The 12,974-nt window shown below is 45.0% G+C and overlaps 1 protein-coding gene across 3 annotated transcripts in view; it reads left to right on the forward strand.

Annotated features, from left to right (window-relative positions):
* The window catches only part of XPO6 (exportin 6), a 621,317-nt gene that overhangs the window by 36,938 nt on the left and 571,405 nt on the right, over nucleotides 1–12,974 (forward strand). For 2 of the 3 annotated variants that reach the window (XM_069210346.1, XM_069210347.1), the window contains exon 2: nucleotides 6,912–6,971. The exons of the other annotated variant lie outside the window; for it this stretch is intronic. In XM_069210346.1, the coding sequence (XP_069066447.1) occupies nucleotides 6,912–6,971 (60 nt within the window). The remainder of the gene's footprint in view (nucleotides 1–6,911; nucleotides 6,972–12,974) is intronic. 3 annotated transcript variants of the gene reach the window in all.

The following is a 12,974-nucleotide window of genomic DNA, read 5'->3' on the forward strand; positions in this document are numbered from 1 at the left end:
CCCTTTACCCATGCAATTTTTCCAGGGTACATTTTGTTTGGTCAAACTTCCCAGAATGAACGTTGGGGATTGGGGCGGTGAGGAATGCCCCGAAAATACTGGGCAACAGAGACTGACCCCACAGACTGTGGTTCTAAAAGCACTCGCTCGACTAGAGAATCTGAGGACTAAAGAAATGAGTCACTTTTCTCTAAATGCTACTACTTGGTTACTCCAGTGATTCAGCCTCCAGTTGCAAAGCAGAAAGACGGCAATGTCCCATTCACCCTCCTAGTCGTCACTCACGGTTCTCAGGCTGTACACCCACTCTTAGCTCAGAGGCGTTTAAGGCATAGGCAGAGTGGGCTCTTGCTCTGCGCCCTGCCTTTTGGGGGGCCTCCTGATAGAACTGGGTCTGTTCTTTACACAGTCCTGCCCTGATGACTTTGAAGCAGTCCTAAAGGTAGATTGTTTTAGATCATTTATTGTTTAGTACAGGTGATGTGTGGGAGTTTTTTTTACAGATATTATATAGAGAAATGTTGTTTTTATGTTTTTCAACACCACGCAACACCCATAAAAAAAAAGTTCCTTTTAGATCGAAACGGGATCTCACATATGAGAAATGGCAGCGGTTCTCAGAGATTATTTGCAGTATTAGTGAGCTGCTACTGTATTACAGTATTGAAAACACATATCACTATGTTTGAATATTAGATGGAAACACATTTAGAATTTGGACCAGTGTTCCTGTGCAGTGTCACTGGATATCCTACCTGATTAAAACAGATCAATACATACTCCTGTGTAAATGTGACATGTACTTTTCTGGATAAATTGAACTTGCCCACATAATGAGATAATATATTAGATTTGGCTGGTTTAAAGACACAATTGTCACTTTTAGCATTTCCTTTCGATAACCCTACACCTATCAAATCAAGATTGAGTCCAAGTTTAACTTGACAGTATTAATCTATAGGTGACCTCATCATTTCAACTTGAGTTTTTACTGTGATGCTTAACTCTTCATATGGCACCAGGCTTGGAGCCAGCTGCGCACGGTTTGATCTTTTAACTTGTGTAGATGTAGTTAGTTTAAAGAGTATCAGAAAACACAGATGGAGGGAGAGGATCAATCTACCCTAATGTGAACGTTTTAGTAGTAGCTCTATTCAAATCCCAACTCCCCTGATGGTAACATCGCCAGTCTCTGAAGAACAGCAAAGCCACTCCTGGTGGGTCAGACTGACCTGAGCACCGCATATTCTCGAAGAGAGCAGTATTTACAAGGCAGGTGCATGCTTTAGCCGTGTTTTTTTCTTAGTTGTTTATTGTTCATATTATGCAGCCTAGATTCGGACTATAATATCATGGTGCAGTGAAGCCTACCACCGCCCCAAAAAGAATCATCATCTTACACTAAATGATGTGTAAATTGTATTGTACGTTTCTTTTACCCTTCACAGTAGTTTCAACACCTACTTTATGAATGAGATGTTCGATAGACCGGAACTAAAGTATTTTTGCAAGTAAAATTTGTTTATTGATTTTTTATTTTGTTATTCCCTGGTAGTTTTATGAAGTGCCATGCAGTGTATTTGAAAAACTTAAAAAGTATGGAAACTATGTGCTCCACATATGTGCCAAAACCTACCCGTTGTGAGCTGAGCCCTCTCCACTCACCAGGGACTTGGAGACCACCTTCACTGACCTCTTTGAGTTCTATCACATTTTATTATTGTTATTGTGTTTGTAATAATGAAATTGTGCTTTCTAATCCTATCTGGGATGCTGAAGTTCTTGCCTACTTGGTTTTGATCCTGTGAAGGAAGTGTTTAGTTGTACTTGAGGACCACCAATGTATGGTTATCCTGATATGGGACAGAGCGCATAGCAGTGTGATTAATGAAGTGTAAGAGATAGGCATGCAGTTTATGGTTTTTAATAAATGCTGAAAGATATGAGCAGCTCTCTAAGCCCTTTATGGTATTTGTTATGTTCATTGTTCACTTAACTGGTTACTGCATTGAGTTGTGAATTCTGAGATATTTTGTTTTAAATTAATGGTCCTGAGCAGGCATAGATTAAAGGGGGGAATGGAAGAGAGATCTACTGGAATGAACTTGGTCAATATCAATCCATATTGTATTGACACTGTATGATGTAAAGATGCCGCCCATAGTATGTAGCTTGTTGAGAACTGTACATGTGCACTAAATTTAAATCCTCTGTTGGCCAGCAACATGTGGACATCTCTTCAGTTATTTCATGTCAGTTGTTGGTGAAGGTGGATTATTTGCTGTGGGCTGGTCCTGAGTGATGAGCATGCCTTTTAGCAGTTTTGTCTTATGTAAATGTAAGAGGGAATTATTATTTAGCCTGTATGAACTACAATCGCTTCTCAACTGCTGAGTGTTATGCCATCACTATTAGTATGCAGAGGAAGAGGAGGCTTTTCTTAAGACTGTTAGATAATTTGTTAGAGTCTCCATGTTTGCTCCATGCATGGCTTCAATCTATGTATGTATTACACAATGAAAAGGTCCAAGGTGCTCACAGTGGCTAAATCTTTGTGATACACCAACAGGTGTAGCCGGGGCATTAAGTCTGAAATCTTCCTTTCCACAAACGGCAGAGAGTATTTCTCCCACTAAGAGTAAAATATATAGCAAGGAAATGATAGAGGAGCCAGCCTTGGTTACCAAGTTTTAATTTTACTGTAAAGTGCCCTCCCTGAAAGTTTGAATAGTAAAACTAAATCAACCATTGCCAAAGCTTACAGGTGTAACCTTGGAAAGCATGTGTTTTTTGCAGGCACATGCATTATACATTAAAACTTGAAAAAGTGAAATGCTGCACTCTAAAGGAGACAGGAATATCCATTCAGAGGGGAAAAACAGTTAAAAAAAGAAATCACAGCTCTTTACCCCCCAAGCTTGACCTGGAGCAGTGGCAGTGGAACACACTTTTTAGGATTGATTCTGCAATAGGATGCGTTTGCTCGTGTCTTGCTTGCGAGACACTTGTTTACAAAAAGGCCTTGGAACCCTTGTTGGTTTGCATGGCATTCTTCTTTAAAGCCTCGCAATTGGTCACTGCAGGCCAAGCATAATTTTCGTTCCTTTCTGTGAACCAGGCACCAATCACTGATTGATTCAACTTAATCAGTCCTTGTCCGCTGCTCCAGGTGTGATTGAAGCACTGTTTTGTTCTTTCGAGCTTCTAGTGCACTGTATACAGAAGGTGGGCAGACTCGAAAGTGTGAACCCATGTATAAGCCAGATAATGGGATCAGAACTTTAGGAACCAGAACTGTACTTAGCCGAGGAATCAAGAAAGGTGAACTTGCTTTTTAGCTGCATGCCAGAATTATTGGCAAGCCATGGAGCTGAATCGTTATTTGCAAGGACGGTCTGCTAATTATTTTTGAAGATCAATGTAATTGGCAAAAACGTACCCAGAAGGACAAATAAAATTGTAAACTTCAGTTTTGTATAGCTCATTTTCTTTAATTTTGCCAAGTTTTCTTTCCTCACTTTGCACTCTTGTTTTGTTTTTGTTTGTAGGCTCTGTTCTGAAAAGATGACGATTATCTTGTTCTAAATATTGCAAAGCGACATTGTTTCTTTCTGATATGTAATTTCCAAAGTAATGCCTTAACATGTAATTGTGCCCTTCCACCCCACTCAATCCACACCAATCCAAACACCTCCACTCCTGCCCACTCCAATTCATCCCAATCCAATACATCCCCTCAAGTCAAATCCACCCTGATCCACACCAGTCCATTTCACCCCACTCCAATCACCTCCACCTCACTCTAATCCAATCCACATCTCCCACTCCAGCCCAATGCACCCCACTCCCATCCATCTGCCTCGTTCCACCGAACTCCAATCCATCCGCCTCTATCAAATTCACCCCACCTCTAATCCAGTCCACCCCACTCCAATCCATCTGTCTCTATTCAGTCCACCTCACTCATTCCAGTCCACCCGACACCATACCAGTCCACCCCAATCTACACCTTTCCATTCCAGTCCGCCCCTTTCCAGTCCATCCCAGTCCACCCCTCTCCGTTCCAATCCACCGCTCTCGGTTCCAATCCACCCAACTCAAATTCAGTCTACACCTATCCAGTCCACCCCACTCGATCCAGCCCATCTCGTCGTAATCCTATACACCCCAATCCAGTCCAACCTACTTCAGTCTACTCCACTCCACCCCAATCAAATCTACCACTCTCTACCCAATCCCATTCAAGCCACTCTAGCCCAATACAGTCCACCCACTCTAGCCCAGTCCGGTGCCACTCACTCCACCTTAATCCACTACAGGTACCTCCACTCTACAACACTATCCGCCACTGCACTCTAAGACACTCTCTGCTGCTGATCTCGGCTCCAATCTGCGACACTCTACTGCCTCTACTCCACTCTACAACACTGAACTCCTCCTACTTCTTTTTCACTCCACCACACTGTACTCCACTCTACTCCCCCTTTCTCCAGGCTACGACACCCTATGCCTGCATCTTCACTGTACGGCACTCTACTTCTGCCCTACTCCACAACAATCTACTCCACTCTGTGCCTCTCAACCCCACTCTATTCCTCCACTGTATACTACGACACTTTACTCCCCCAATCCACTCTGATAGACAGTACTCCACTCTGACACTCCACACCACTAACTTTTAGACACGCTGAACAGCAGTCCCACTGATAAACGTCTCTGGTGAGACCTATTGGCTGTGTCAATGCTTGTTTGTAGATCGAAGTACACATATGATAAGATAAAATGCCATTGCTCCAAGTATGATACAGCCAATGGCTAAAGTAGGCTGACCCATTCGCTCTTCCTGTGTATTGTCATGTTTGGAAGCAAAATGTGAATGACACTTTTTTTTAAATAGCATTTTCATACTGTACAACCAGCCGATCCCAGGGCTAAAAGTACATATATCAACAATTTAACAAACAAGATCATTCTACAGACAATCATGTAACATAACCATCACTTTTATCCATGTCATTAAGCCACGCACACAATTTCCAATATCATACATATACTTCTACAGTCGTTACTTTAGTCCAGAATAATGTGCCCTCCTCTTCTCCTAATTCTCCTCCTTTGTTATGCCACTCAATGTTTAACTGTCTCCTGCCCTCTTTGTTTGCTTTATCACCTGTTCTTACTTGTTTAAGATGTACGCCCTCTGCCACTGCCCATTTCAGTACGTCCTTCCCCCATTGATCCACTCTTGGCCCTTGAGGGCTCTGCCAAGTGATAGCTACCCTTAGTTTGGCTAAGAGAAGTGTCAGCTGGGTAAAGTTATACTCCATCTTTTTGGTTTTTTGAAATGTTATATTTCCTAGGAGTCCAGCCCTAGGGTCACAGGCTGTGTGGATCCCACATGATTCTTCTAGGTTAGTTATCACTGCTTCCCAGTATATCTTAACCTGCGGACAACACCATACCAGATGTAGGAAGGTTGCTGTGCTCTCTGGGCATCTATGCACCCTTCTGATTTCAAGGGGACATTTTGTGGAGTAATAATGGCATTACATAGGTACGATAATTATTGTGGGCCAATTTAAACCTCACATTACAAGACACTGCATGCACCAATCAACACATTCTATTCCAGCCTCAGTCTTCGATCTGTTCTTCCAGTTCTTCTTCCCATGCAGTTTTTGACCTAAGCTGATGTTTTGGCTTATCTGCGGATAGAGCCTTATACATATAATTTATCAAGCGGTGTGTCCCTCCCAAATCAGTAGTGCCTGAAGTAAGAGCGATGTCACTGGAGTGTTCGAGTAGAGTGTCCAGATCCCTTTAATTATATTTGCTATACTTGTGTGTAGGAGGAACTGGCCTTCCCCCACTGCAAAATTGTCTTGCGCTGCTTCAAAGGAGATGCAAGTATCTGTGTGATAAAGGTCTCCTAGTGTTTCACATCCCCTCTTCCGCCACCCTGTTGTATGGCGTCCGCCAGACTATGGAAATCAGGTAAATCCCAGTAGGGGAGTTCTGTAGCAAATGGCGCTCTCCTCAACATCACTTTCACTGTGCGTTCCCACAGGGCTGCCGTATGCGTGATGAGATAGTGGACCCCATCCATGTACCTGCTGCCAGAGTGTAACAACTTTGGTAATGTATTTATCCTGCTCCCATCAGCTAGGAGTGACCTCCCCCAGTTCTTCTCCGTATACCAGTGTGCAGCATGTTGGAGTTGCAATACTAGGTACTATATCTCCAAGTTCAGTACGGACATACCACCCTACCTTGTAGGCAGATCTAGGTATTCCCTCGCCACCCTGCATCTACCACCCTTCCAAATAAGTGTGGTAAGCAATGAATGCAATCACCGGAATGTTGCCCTAGGGAGAGTATCAAACCAATGTTGCAGCGTGTATAAGCAGCAGAGCAGAAATAGCATTTTCGCTACAGCTATTCGACCAATCATAGATAGTTGGAGTGTGTCCCAGAATTGTATTGAGGCTCTAAATCCCTATATCACTCTGTGTTGTGTTGTGTTGTAGTTCTTTCTGACATGCCCGCTATCATTACCTCTAAGTACCTGAATCTATACATCTCCTAGTACAGAGGGATGGGTGGAAACACTCTCTGCTTCATACTTGCCAACCCACCCAGTAGGAAAAATGTGAATGACACTTGAACAGGCCCTTGATGTATTTGTGTGTACTTTTTTTTTTTTTCCCTTCAAATTTGGTTTTATTACCTTAGACTACAGAAAGAGCTAAATCTGTCTCTATGCCAGACACAATCTGCTGTAGAAACTAAAAGAATGAATCAGAATGTACAAACAAATGAATATACGCTGAAAGAACATTTGCAACGGGTGTGCAATAAATGTAAAAATAGGCCATAACTGCATTTTCACTTATCTTGAATGTGCTTGCTAGGTCTGGTGGCTGGAGATGGAAGTGATAAAGGAATGTGATGTTCCTGCTATTGCCAGTGAGGTGAGTAAAGACTTGAAGCAACAGACTAACAGAAATGTCAGTACAGCGTGGTAGTGTTTAGTCTTATTACAGTAATATTAGTGATTGTGCCCGTTATGTTTTTAATTATTGCAAATTAAAGCTTTTCTTTACCCTTGCTCCAAATATAGAGGCCGGGACAAGGTAAATCTATGATGAGGCTGATTCCCAATCTGAACATCTCAATCCATTAGAAACACTTGTTTTAGGAGTTAGCCACCCAAAGTTTCAAGGGCAGTCCCCGTCTGACATCGCAAACATTTGTTGTGAGCGAGGTGGCGTGAATATGGAATGGGTTCTAGTACAGATTGCTGCAGGTGGTTTTGAAGAGATTCTCTATTCCCTTGTGCAAGGCTCCTGGCACTGCTCTGTAATATGTGATGGAGACTTCTAGCCACAGATTCCTTACCATCACATTAACTCCAGGCATCAGACTAGATCTGAATTTTTTTTGTGAGCAGTAATCCTGCACGCCGGTAGGTGACTTTCTAGATCCAAGACAAGAGGAAAGTATCGGGAGCGGTTGCACAGTCCAAGATCTTCGTCGCACTTAGTCGTAGGGTAATTCTGGTAAGCCTCACCTCAAAAAGAAGAATAAGGAGTTGATGAGGTCTTCGACTTCACCTAGTCTGTCAGCCGAAGAGACGAGGGAGCATCAGCCTTCAAGGCCTGGCCCTGCAGTTAAGCCAGCACCTGGGCTGTCTCCATGCTTCCCCGTGTTTCCAGGAGCTTGACTGACCCTTGCTCAATCTTAGTAGTTTCCTAAGACGATGGGCCTCAAATGCTCCAGCTACTGCTGGCACACCTTCATGTCCCATGGGTTAGGGAAAGAACCCTACTGGATTCACGCCAGCTACTCCAGCTCTTGTGCCAGTCGGGCCTCTTGGATCCACGCATGTATCTGGACTAGTGCCGGTCATACCATCTCGACCTTCCCCCCATCTCCGGTCCCGATGCTGGCACCAACTGGCAGTACCATCCCCAATCAGATCCCCGGTGCTGGCTAGAGACATGCCTTCCAGGCCAGACCCTGAGCCCTTTTCTTATGAGCTAGGAGTTGGGGAGGAATGGAAGGGGTCGATGGACCCTGAAGAATACCAGCCTTTCACCCCAAAATGGACTGATGTGAGCATTTGGCAGAAGCTAGTGGACTGGACAGATCTCCAGATACTGGTATGCTTCCCCCCCCCCCCCTACTGTGGCCTCAAAGGAAGGAGGGTCATTTGCAGTGCTGGTGAAAAGGGCAGCTGCCCTATCTTCTGGGACTGTGAAAGACCAACGTCTTGACAGGTGCTTCAGCAGGAGTGACTCCCTCGGAGCTGCTTCTCCCTTTTAGTGAAGTCCTTACAGACGTCCTGCTTGGGACCTGGTCCAAGCCCAGTACAGTGGATTCATGTTACCAGGATGATTTCCTCCGTCCACAAGGGACCCCACCTTCCTCACACAACACCCTACCGTGGAGGGCATGGTGGACCAATCCTGTACCTCCCTCCTAAATCCTGGTGCATTCTTATCACACCACCAGTTGGAGAATCAAATAGTTTGGATACTCTAGCGAAGATGTTTCCTACCACCAGCTTGTCACTGCTGTCTGTGAACACTGTGCGCCTTTTGGTCCGCTACTCGCATGCTTTGTGGGATATGGTTGTGCAGGTGCCGCCAGCTGTCCAAGAGGAGGGACGTACTCTCCCAGGCTTTTGCTGACAGAAGAGATGCAGCAAAGTTGACAATCAGATGTGGACTGGGACCACTGACTCAGTGGGCAGAGCGATTTCTTACGGCACCAGACCTGGCTGAGGACAACTGGCTTTTCTGGGGATGTCCAATCACCCCTTATGATCGTCCCTTTGATGGCTCCCATCTTTGCGGAGGGGAGGCAGATTTAACACTGGAGCGCTTAAAGGACAGCAGGCTACGGCCAGGTCCTTGGACCTTTCTATGCCCCCCCCCCCCCTTCACCCTCAATCTGCCTTTCACTCCTTTTGAGGTCACAGAAGGGTCTTCACATTGCATATCTACCCTCCCAACCACTGCAGCATGCAATCTTCTGAACCTCTGCGTGGCTGAGGATGCGTACCCACAGACCCTGTGGGTTGAGCAGCCAGAGGTCAGGCCAGTTCACCACTCCCCTGTCAGCCACAGCCTCCAAACCCTTATAGTCTGTCCTCTTGCCATCATGGACACCTTGCGGAAGACAATAGTCTGACAGAGGACCATCTATCGCTTCTCAGCCAGGAAGTGGCAGCTCTCTTGACCAAGGGAGCCATCAGTAGGGTACCAATGCCAGAAGTAGGTTGTGGTTGCTATTCCCACTACTTTCTGGTGCTGAAAAAGCACAGAGGTCTTCTTCCTATCCTAGACCTACACCCTCTCAATTTCTTCCTCAATAATAAGTTCAAAATGCTCACACTCTCTCTACTCCTGTCTGCCCTGGACCCAGTAGACTGAATGGTAGCTTTGGACTTCATGGCTTCCTGCATCCTGTGACACATGACCGCAGGCATAAGTGGTTTCTGCAGTGGGACCTGAAGTTCCAGTGGGTGCACAATCATGGGGAACCTCGACATGGTCTAGATCTCAGAGAAAACTGCAAAAGGATCTGCAGTGGTAGCTAATAAATTGGAATTGGGTCAGTGGCAGACCCCTTTCCCTTACTCAACTAGATCTCACAGTAGTGACTGATGCGTCACTCCTGGGATGGGACGGCCATCTGGGAGAGTTGCAGATCAGAGGACTCTGGTCTCCAGTGGATCTGTATTCCTTATCAATCTGTTGGAGCTCCAGGTGATCTGACGGACACTGAAAGCCTGTCTACCTTCCATCAAGAGAAGGCTAGTGCAGATATTCATGGACAACACCACCGCCTTGTGGTATTGCAATAAACTGGGCAGAGTGGGTTTGTGGACCTTTTGTCAAGAATCTCTGCGTCTCTGGTGGTTCAACATCTGGTAGGTTCTTTGAACGCCATGGAGGACAAACTCAACTAAAAATGCCTTGCAGATAGCAAATGGCGGCTCCATCCGGAGGTGACGCAAGGTCTCTTTTAGCAGTGGGGAGAGCCATGGTTAGAGCTGCTCGTCACTGCAGGGTACGCACAATGTCAGCAGTTCTGTGCACTAGAGTTTCCATGACAGCTCTTGCTCAGAGGCACTTTTCAACCCGAGTGGAGCTCAGGCCTCCTGTACTCTCTTCTGTTGATACCTCTCCTGCCCATAATTCTCAAGCAGATCAGAAATGACCAGACCCAAGTCATTCTTGTGGCTCCGGATTGGGCACCGGCTGTTGACCATAGCAATTGGTTCACCAGTCAGGCTGCCCCTTCGGGAGGATCTTCTCTCACAGCAGCAGGCAAGGTTCTCCCCCCCCAGACCTGTCAGTTGACCGCTTTCGACCTTCCACCGGAAGTCTTCGATGTTATCTTGGCAGCCAGGCGTCCCCCAACCAAGACTGTATACGCCTGCCATTGGAGCAAGTTTGTGGCACGATGTGCACAGAAACAGGATGACCCTCCCTCTGCTCCCCTTTCTCAGGTTCCTTTTTTTATTTTTCCCTTGCCCGGCAGGGCTTTGATCTAGGCACCTTAAAAGGCTACCTTTCTTCTGTGTCTGCTTTTCTGCAGTTGTGTAACAAGCTATCCCTTTTCAAATTCCTAATAGATGATTGGTTCCCTGAGATGAGCAATTAGTGTAAGTATGCACTTGTGTTTTTTAACGCAAGGCACAGGCGCACATGCTTGACTTAACCTGAACGTTTCCTCACAGACCCTGAAGCAGCAACATCTGAGTAAATCTCTATATGACCATCACCAAAGGGAATTGTTTTGGTTTGCATATTGTGCATGCATATTCAGGGTCCGAGCTCTGGTTGAATTTGTCCATCTTGCAGTATGTTCCCTTTAGGAAGACTGTACATACTGGGCCATTATAATAAGGTTAGCCCGTTTAGCTGTGGTGGTTTTTACTCTGGTTTGTTGTCATTTTTAATTGGTGATGAAATTCCAGATTGTTAAGTTAAAGATCTGTTGTGCTGCGTTAGTATGTCATACTTCTCCTTATCTTAACATTCTGGTACATCCAGTTTGTGTTGTTTTTATTTTTATTTTGTTCAGGAGATCCATGCCATAAGGCTCGGGCAAATGTCCACAAACAAAGCGTTTGACTCTGGGTGATTGAGGTCATCCAAAATGGTACTTCAATTAAAGAGTGTTATTACAGTCCCAGTGATGAAGCTATAAAACTACTGATGACCGCTCACTGAAGTAGAGTACAGGTTGGACCCCAGTGGAGAGACTGCGTAGTGGCTTGTCATAGTACACCTCTGCACTATTTCATAGTTGAGCCCTGCCATTCCACGATTGAGGGTGGACTATCCAGATTGCAAACCTTATACAGAACAATTTTGATGCTTACCTCTGTCCTGCATTCTGTGCTTAGTGTTGCAATGGAATACAGTTTCAATTGAAACTGGTTTCCATGGAGTTGTAACACACTGAACAGAAATTATTCTTTACCCTGATTTTTGGCACACTGTGATGTTAACTTTGAATTTCACTAGGCTACTGGATTGGCTAAACCGCCTCTTTTACTGGATGCAAGCTGATCCTACAGCACACCCAAGTGTTCACGTTGTTGTTAAAGAAGCTGTACACCCATATGTAGAGTACCAAAGGCACAGTTTGTACTGCTTTCCTTAAGAGCTAAGGACTGCACCCCTAAGATTATGGGGATATCTACTCGTGAAGGGGGTAAAATACTTGAAGTATGTTGAGCCTATCTTGAACTGGCAGAAATTCTGTTGTATCTGTTCTGCGGTGAGGTATTCAGCACTTCCAAGTCAAACTGACACCTCAGGCATTGTATCCGGGCCCAGCCCCAACGGAAGAAGCTGATCAAGTCAGTCTCCTTGCTTAAGAGGTGTTCTGCTGAATGTGTGACGCCGACATGCAACACCTTTTTGGCTTTCCAAGTTGGTTACTAGTCACCACCATGAGTCCCTGCCCCCAGACCTTTTCCGACCTTCATCCTTCTTAGCCATCACCTTCCAGGCATGATGCAGCACTGAGTGGTGAATTGTCACTGCTTTGAGCTGTTGCAGCAGCCAAAGTTGCTGACTGAAGGCCAGGATCCCAAATTGACAAATGTAAGCTGCAAGACATGTTTCACCAGTGTTCCCTGAGGCCAACATGGCATCAGAAGACAGGACTTGGCAAACCCAGCCAGCTAACACCTTCTCTCAAGACAATGCAAGCATTCATGGAGCTCTCATCATCAGTGAATGTTCTTAGAAAGTTTGGTGCTCTTGAAGAGTCCTGCAGCGACCACAGTTTTCTGCCTCTAATTGACCCAATGGCGTTTTGAGATACCCTGAACTTTTGTAAGAGACTGCAAGAAGAGTAAGATATATGAACATAACCAGTGCCCCTAAGCAAGCTCGCCCCTACTTCAGTTCTTATTAAGATTGTGATTGTAACCCTGAACCTCCCTTACATGCTGTGTGTTCCCTCCTAAGCTGGACACAGAAGGTCTATCAAGTTTGTGCATAGTAGAATAAGTGCCATTTAACTTTTTAATTTATTGAGCGTTTGTATTCACAAATGAATGACTACTCAGTTATATTTATTGCAAGTGATGGATATTCTATTTATTGCAAGTGATGTATGTTTTCCCCTACTCTCCCTAACCTCCTAACAGTCAATGCCTAAAGAGAATGCACTTGGCAATTCACTGAGCTTCCAGTGCTATCTAGTTCCTGTATTTCGAACTAAAGAAGCACTGCCTAGCCCAAGCAATGTCTAAGAGTTATTGAACACAAAATATTATGGGAGATGTGCTTTCAAATAGTCTAACCACTGACAATTGCTAAAAGTAGCTTTCAAACCTATTGTTTTTTTGCTGGCTATGCCACTTTAGACAAACCAGTACTGACCGTGTTCCTCGTGAGAATAATCCACCCTGAACTGCCAGCAACTGGTTTTAGCCCTATTAG

The sequence above is a fragment of the Pleurodeles waltl genome, chromosome 10 (genome assembly GCF_031143425.1).
Source record: "Pleurodeles waltl isolate 20211129_DDA chromosome 10, aPleWal1.hap1.20221129, whole genome shotgun sequence".
NCBI classification, from domain to species: Eukaryota; Metazoa; Chordata; class Amphibia; order Caudata; family Salamandridae; genus Pleurodeles; species Pleurodeles waltl.